Source organism: Pelmatolapia mariae, linkage group LG2 (assembly GCF_036321145.2).
Source record: "Pelmatolapia mariae isolate MD_Pm_ZW linkage group LG2, Pm_UMD_F_2, whole genome shotgun sequence".
Taxonomy (NCBI): domain Eukaryota; kingdom Metazoa; phylum Chordata; class Actinopteri; order Cichliformes; family Cichlidae; genus Pelmatolapia; species Pelmatolapia mariae.
In genome coordinates, this window is record NC_086228.1 from 2002840 (window position 1) to 2010789 (window position 7950).

The 7950-nt window shown below is 40.5% G+C and overlaps 1 protein-coding gene across 1 annotated transcript; it reads left to right on the plus strand.

Moving 5' to 3' along the window:
* The first annotated feature begins 227 nt into the window (after window positions 1–227).
* LOC134638011 (GTPase IMAP family member 8-like) lies at window positions 228–6828 on the plus strand. Its single transcript, XM_063488629.1, has 3 exons — window positions 228–261; window positions 576–1766; window positions 5234–6828. Exons 1-3 carry the CDS (start codon window positions 228–230, stop codon window positions 6826–6828), a joined length of 2820 nt encoding a protein of 939 aa, XP_063344699.1.
* The last annotated feature ends 1122 nt before the right edge of the window (window positions 6829–7950 follow it).

Here is a 7950-nt window from a genome sequence, read left to right on the forward strand (position 1 = left end):
CCAGTTTAGGTTTTCCTAGTTTGTCTCTGTTCCTCCTGTTGACTTTTGTTCATGGCGTTATTGCAGCCAACAGGCCAAAGGCTCATCTTTTGTTAATCTCCACCCTCATCTCCGTGTGCCTGCTTTTGGGTCTGCATCCACCTCACTCCACCTCTGCTCTGGCAGACGTGACAGGGGGTGTGATCCCGCTATAGGTGGAGCACACTCTCTAGTCCCCTTTCTTGAAGATGGGAACCAACAACCCAGTCAACCAATCTAGAGGTACCGCCCCTGAAGTTATGCACTAGTTAAAAATTACTTACATTGTACTTGAATGTAATTAATCTTCACACTCACTGCTTTGAACTTAGAAAACTGTATTCTCGCATACAGTTGTATATTGGCACAATTTGCTGATTGGGTTGATATTCAATCTTTAACTGTGAATAGGACAGATGACCAATGGACAAATGCTGAAAAACACTAGAAACCATCTGTGCACCCAGAGGACTGAAGAAATCTCCTAACATGAGGCAAGGGTTGGGATTTCAGGTTAACCTTTGTTTGTGATATTGTTCTTCTCTCTGTTCTTTCAGTGTCATCATACAGGATTGTACTGTTGGGGAAAAGTGAGGAAAAGAAGATCAAACTTGGTAACCTGATCAATGGGTACCAAGGTTTTCACTGCCAAAAACAGTCACCAATAATGCACTGTGTGGCCTGCTGTAGCGAGTGGAGAGGAAAGCCATTAACAGTGGTGAAAACTTCAAACCTGTTCACTCTGCCTGTGGAGGACATGAGAAAAACAGTGAAGAGTTGTCTGAGTCTCTGTCCTCCTGGACCTAATGTTCTGCTGCTGTTGGTGAAACCGTCTGATTTCATTAACGAAGACACAAACACTCTGAAGTTCATACTGAGTTTGTTTGGTGAAGATTTCTATAGACACTTGATGGTCATCATCACAGATCAGGATGAAATGAGTCTCTCTTTAAATGAACTTGTTAGAAAATGTGGAAGACAGCATTACAACATGTTTGAAGATAATTGTGAATCATTAATGGAGATGATTCAGAAAATGGTAAATGAATCCAATGAACCACTCCTGTTAAAGAACGACTTCATCAAACCATCTTTAAACCTGGTTCTGTGTGGGAGGAGAGGAGCAGGGAAGACGTCAGCAGCCAAGGCCATTTTAGGTCAGACTGAGCTTCATTCAGTCTCCAACTCATCAGAGTGTGTTAAACATCAGGGAGAGGTGTGTGGACGTTGGGTTTCCCTGGTGGAGCTGCCTGCCTTGTATGGAAAATCTCAGGAGGCAGTGATGGAGGAATCACTCAGGTGTATCTCCCTCTGTGATCCTGAGGGTGTCCATGCCTTCATCCTGGTCCTACCTGTGGCTCCCCTCACTGATGAAGACAAGGGAGAGTTAGAGACCATCCAGAACACATTCAGCTCTCGAGTCAATGACTTCACCATGATTCTGTTCACTGTGGACTCAGATCCTACAGATCCAGCTGTTGGTAACTTTATAATGGAAGACAAGGACATGCAGGAGCTCTGTGAGAGCTGTGGAGGAAGATCTGTTGTTCTCAACATTAAGGACAAACAGCAGATCCCAAAACTGTTAGATAACATGGACAAAATGAGATTGGGAAAGGACAAACAATGGAGTTATACAACTGTAGCCTTTGCACATGCTCAAATACGAAAGATTCTACAACAAGAGAGAAACATCACTTTGCACAAAGCTGAACTTGAAAAATTTAAAAACAAGATGCACAGCACCTGTAAGTCTGTTAATTTTGTATATTCTTTGTTGTATGTCATGAATAACAATCTTTGTTAAATTACACATCTGTGCATCTCAGTAATAGATCTGAGAGGAAGTAATCAAGGTGCTGTTGAAGTGCTTAATTTGGGTTGATAATACACAGTATTGCATCAGCTAAATCTCCATCCATTGTGTAGATACATGCAGAGTAGACTATTTTTTATTTCTCCATCAGTTAAAAAGTTAAACGTTAAGAAATCCTTGACTGTGGAATTTGGAAGCTGTTATTTTTATCCCAGAAAATCTGGAAAAATGGAATGGGCAGTATTTTTATTGGAAAAACAAAATCATCCAAACTGAAGAATTGAAATCATGTCACCTTGTGATATTTATCTTAAAAAACATCTCTAAAACATAGCGGAGGGCAATGTGATGTAAGGACATGCGTGGCTTCCAGTGGCACTAGACCACAGGAGCTGATGTGAGAGATTCTAGAATCAGCTGAAATGCACATGGACATATTTATGTTCAAATGCAGCAGAGTTTCAGGGACAGTGCTTTACAATGCAGATGGACAATTAAACAAAACACACTGCAACAGCAACCCAGACGTTTTAAAGTTAAGACATATTTGCTGTATATGGTCATGGTGGATCTTACCTTGCATTGTAATGCTGAACACTATACTAAATCATAGACTTGTAAAATACACCCTGAAGTGCATCTACCTCAAGTTGCTTTGTAAGTGACTACAGCTTTCGACCAGGAGGAGATGTACGTCAGTTCATGTCAGAGTATCATTGGGTGTTTTGACCCTGAATCACAACACCCTCAGGTTGGCGGGTCCGCAGTGAGAGCCAGTTACTGCCCATCTTCTCTTAGTCCCCAGCTACCCTGCTCCCTCCTGCTTCAGAGCCAACAAGAGGCTCTCTCAGTGGCCTACCTAAGGACAGCTGCCTTCCTATCTGGAAAGTGAACTGGTGGCACACACTCACAGGCCTTGGAGCAACAGGAAGTTGTAACTCCAAGGGCTGTGAGTGTGTGCCACAGAGACTGTGCTGGAAACCCTCTGCATCTTACTTCAACTGGGAATAGCCAGGCCTGCCACCTTTTGTCCCTGCAGTCCTTGACTAATTCATGGTGTTTATTGGTTTTCCTCTCTGCATCTTCAGCACATCCATCCTCCAATGGACAGTCAGTTCTATCAGGATGATCTTCTTAGCCTCCTATAACCAGTTAACCATGTTAGATCTCAGGGAGGTTTGCACAACCTAAGAAAAATGAAGTTTCCTTCCCACATCCACCCTCATCTCCCATGATAACCACAGCAGACGCTTCCTGGTCTTCTTGGAGAATGGAGGTTTCTCTCCTTCCCTGATGAACTGGATGGATAGCATTGGTCTTGCTTGAACTTGATGTCTTCTCTGTCTCTGCTATCCAAAATGTCAGGCAGTTCTCTAAGGATCTCATCATGGCTTCATCTGTATCTTCCCTGGCTGAGAGCAGTCTTGCCATAATGTGCATCATTGTTCCTGTCTCCCCACATATAACCTGCACTGTGGGTCCTCCCTCATTCCCCACCTATACAGGTTTGTTAGTGATGGAAAGGTGTCATAAATTGAGCAGAGTGAGACTGAGATGTGGAAAGACTCTCTGCTACAAAAACCAATAACCTGATTTTGTAGGGTATATGGTAATGTTCCAAAGCAGTAATGCACTGGTCAAGTCAAGCCAGATGAATTTTAGGTGCCCTCTGCTCTTCTTGGTCTTTCGGATCAACTGGCTGAGGATGCTTGTGTGAATACAACCAGAGAAGACTTGGATGCCACCCTAAATTAATTAAATTAAAATTTAAAAAAAGTAGGCAAAGAAAAACATTTTTTCCCCCATGTTCCACCCTTAGTTACTTTGACACAGTAATATCTGGTGTAATATTTACACCTCTGATTAAATCTTACAAGTGTTGGCTTTATTTTGATACCAAGATTGTTTACGCGGAGTTTGTAATTGCAAAGAAATACTCTATTCATTTTGGGCATGTCATTTTTGAGCAGGAAGCTCAGAAAGACCCTTGGGGCTTTGAGCACTTTCCGAGTTAGTGTGGTTTGAAGACATGCTGCGGAAGAGAGACAGAGAATTATAACAAGTCCGATTCAATGCAGAGAGCATTAGCCCCCCCCCTACCATACATACTAGCACAGACATCACATGGAAAGACAGGTCGGAGACAGGTAGTAATCAGAAAAACAATGAAGTGTACAATACAAAGGGCAAGTGGAGGAGGGGGGGGAAAAAAAGGAGACCTCTACTCACACTGGGCTCCTTGTGGGAGGTCAGTGTGAGAACAGAAAACCAAAAAAATAACTCCTCAGTACAGAAAGCACATAAATCTCCACATCACAACACCATAAAAGGACAAAGTTTTATGTTGTTCAGTTCCAGCATTTCTTTAATCTCTGATAAGCCAGGGCCAAGCCAGCTCTGATCAGCAAGAACCCCGTTATCATGGTTCAGAAAAGGTACATGTCTTCAATGTCCTCGATCGACAGTCCCGCCAGGCACCCTCCAGTTCCTCCACCCGTCCATCATGTATCCGGCAGGGAACATCCCTCCAGGACACTAGGGCTCACCCGAACCCAGGCTTCTCGTTGAGAAGAGGGTGTCAATTGCATTCAGGAACCAGTTGATCAAATCCATAATTTCTAATTTCTCTTTTAGGTTTCAGAGAACAGACCGTGAGAGTCTTCCAGGGTAAAAGTAGAAAAGTAGACCAGACTAGACAAGTACATGAGAATCCAAGCAGAAAAGATAAGTTAGAGGGAGAGAGAGAAAAGTGCGACCGCCTTCGCCAAGAGCCAAATGAGAATAAATATTAAAATACACCCGAAAGTGCTTCCATCTTAAGTCGTGTTGTAAGCAACTGCAGATTTTATTATTATTATTATTATTATTATTATTATTATTATTATTATTATTATATCTTTATTTCAGACATATACAACAAACCAATATATACACGTACACATACTTGCATTTACATGTACTAGATTTTTGTTAGTCCTTTATTTATCCAGGTAAAAAATTTCATTGAGATTAAAAATCTAATTTCCAAGAGAGACCTGGCAGAAGAAGATGTCATCAGGTGATGTCCAGCTATCATCGGGTGTTTCGACATGCTAAGATTGGGTTCTTACCACTGAGTAGTTGAAAGGTCACTGAGCCACAGGTCACCATCAACTGTTGATGGGTTTCAGAAATTAGGTAGTCATTGCTTACAAAGGATTCCTGAAAAAAAATCAAATATGAGATTCCAATTACTCAAGGGTAAATGCTTTAATATGGGTTCAATGCATAGGTATTTTTTAATTTCAGATCTTTTATGATGGCATATTTGTCACTGTTCAGTTATTTTCACATGTAGATCTCTTCTTACTTTTGCATTTCTTAAAAGAAAATAAATCAAGCCTTTGTGAAATGTTACAGGTGATGAGGAGAAGCAGAGCACCAAAAGTCTCAGGATTGTGCTGATAGGAAAGACCGGCAATGGAAAGAGCTCTACAGGAAACACCATTCTAGGAAGAAAGGAGTTCAAAGCAGAATCGAGCCAAACATCAGTCACCAAATACTGTCAGAAAGCACAGGGTGAAGTGGACGGTCGTCCTGTTGCTGTGGTCGACACTCCTGGACTGTTTGACTCAACTTTGACACATGAAGAAGTTCATGAGGAGATGATGAAATGTGTCAGTCTTCTGGCTCCAGGACCACATGTCTTCCTGCTGGTGTTAAAAATTGGCAGATTCACACCAGAGGATAAACAAACACTCGATTTAATCAAGAAAGGTTTTGGAAAAAGTTCTGGAAAGTTCACCATCATTCTTTTAACTGGAGGAGATTCACTGGAGGATGATGAGGTGTCTGTTGAAGAGTACATCCAACACAAAAGTGATGATTCTTTTAAGAAGCTGATTGCTGACTGTGCAGAAAGATACCATGTGTTCAATAACCGTGAGAAAAAAAGCCGCACACAAGTCAGCGAGCTGGTAACAAAGATTGACACCATGGTGAAGGACAATGGAGGAAGCTGTTTCACCAATGAGATGCTGCAAGAGGCTGAAGCAGCAATAAAGAAGGAAATGCAGAGGATCCTAAAGGAGAAGGAAGAAGAGATGAGGAAACAGATAAGGGAACTTGAAAGAAAACATGAGGAAGAAAAAGAAACAATGAAAAGAAGAATGGTTGAACAGGAAGAGAAAATTGAACAAGAGAGAAAACTGAGAGAACAACAACTTAAAGAAAAGGAGGAACACATCAACAAAGAGCGCGAGCAGAGAAAGAAAGAACAGGAGGAGAGAGAAGAAGAAGACAAGATGAAGAGAAAAGAGGAAGAACTTCAAAGAAAAGAGTGGAAACAAAAATTTGAAGCTTTAGAAAAAAAAATAAAATCAGAATCTGAAGAAAAAGAAACCATAGATAAAAAGTTGATACAGAACAGAATGGAAATGAGAAAACAACAAGAGGCCTGGGAGGAGGAAAGAAAAGACTGGTGGGAGAAACGATATCGTGAAGCTCGACAGTCTCGCATTAAGGAGCTAGAAAGAATTGAAAAGCTCCAAAAAGAATTTGACCTGGAAAGAGAAACATATGAAAAAAGAAAAGAAGAAGATCGAATCAGAAGACTACGTGAAGAAAAAGAGAGAAAAGACTTAGAGGAAAGCTACAAAAGAAAGATAGATGACATGAAAAAGAAATCTGAAGAGAATGCCAGAAAACAAGCTGAAGAGTTAAATGACTTCAGAAGAAAATACACCAAAGATCTCGAAGCTTTGGCGAAAAAACATGCTGACGAACTAAAGAAGCTGATGCAAGAGCAAGAAACAGAAATGCAACAGAAAAACCAAGAACACAGCGCACAGTTTAATCAGCTACAACAACGCTCAAGAGACACAGAAAAGAAACTCAAAAAAGAACTGAAGAAGAAAGAAGAAAATCAACAAAAACTGGAGGAACTGAACAAAAAACAAGAACAAGAGATAAATGATCTGAATGAGAAGTACAAAAATAAATGCACTGTCTTCTGATGTTCTTTTTCCAACGCTGCAACTCATAATATTACTCTGTCCAGAGTTTCAGCGTCCTATTTATTTTAATAGGGAGTAAAAATGAATAAACATGCAACAGATAGGATAGGGATAGATGGAGGTTAGTTTACAGTAGCTTAATGGTGCATTCCTGAATGAGATGGGAGTTGGAATTTCCAAGTTCCTGGTCAGAATTTGAATCTGTAACACCCCCTCAACTCAGATTTCCCACTTGGACAGTGAAAGTAGAACTGGATTGTTTAACTCAGCAACCCTATGTTAAGAATCCAAAATGGCACCACTGAATGCAAACTGTATTAAAACTGTAGATTTGTAATCTGCACTACCACTGTTGTGTGTTACTCACTGAATAAATCATATGCAGAGTACTGATAAGGCTCAATCCATGATCGTGTTATTTTAAGAGCAACAAACCAAGTATCATGCTGTATTGCTAGTGATGCCTGAATGGCTCTACCTTGCTAAGAACCAAAACATCTTCTTTTTGCTCACTTTTTTTGGAATCTGAGTTCCAAAGTGTCTGGAATATAACACCTCCTAAAGGCTATATTGTTTTACAGTGTCTTACTTCCCTACACTCAAAAACATAACAGCTCGCATGGTTTGGTTAAGCAACATAAAATGACAAAAATCATGTTCACATTTGACTATTTTAATATCAAATGTGATTTTTAAGACATACCAGGTTAATTAATACACTTTAATTATGTATGTGGGTTTTAAAACATTTTGAAGAGAAACCAGGGTGGCAGAGCTGAATGTAGTATTGAAACATTATGGTGAATGGTAAATGGCCTGTATTTGTATAGCGCTTTACTTAGTCCCTAAGGACCCCAAAGCGCTTTACACTACAGTCAGTCATCCACCCATTCACACACTGGTGATGGCAAGCTACATTGTAGCCACAGGCACCCTGGGGCGCACTGACAGAGGCGAAGGTGAAGAACTGAAAGTTGCAGTGGGAGAAACAATAGTTTTAGCTATCTGTGCAGCTGATTTATGAGGGCTTATTAAACTTAAATTTGGTTTTTTATGTAAAGAGATGAAAATGTAATCATATTTAAAAATCCGAATGAAACATTAGTGTATGATGACGTTTTC

Coding starts and splice junctions, on each gene's coding strand:
- LOC134638011 (XM_063488629.1), top strand. CDS start 228: ATGGGAACCAACAACCCAGTCAACCAATCTAGAG. Junction 262..575: donor CCCAGTCAACCAATCTAGAG/GTACCGCCCCTG, acceptor CTGTTCTTTCAG/TGTCATCATACAGGATTGTA. Junction 1,767..5,233: donor AAACAAGATGCACAGCACCT/GTAAGTCTGTTA, acceptor GAAATGTTACAG/GTGATGAGGAGAAGCAGAGC.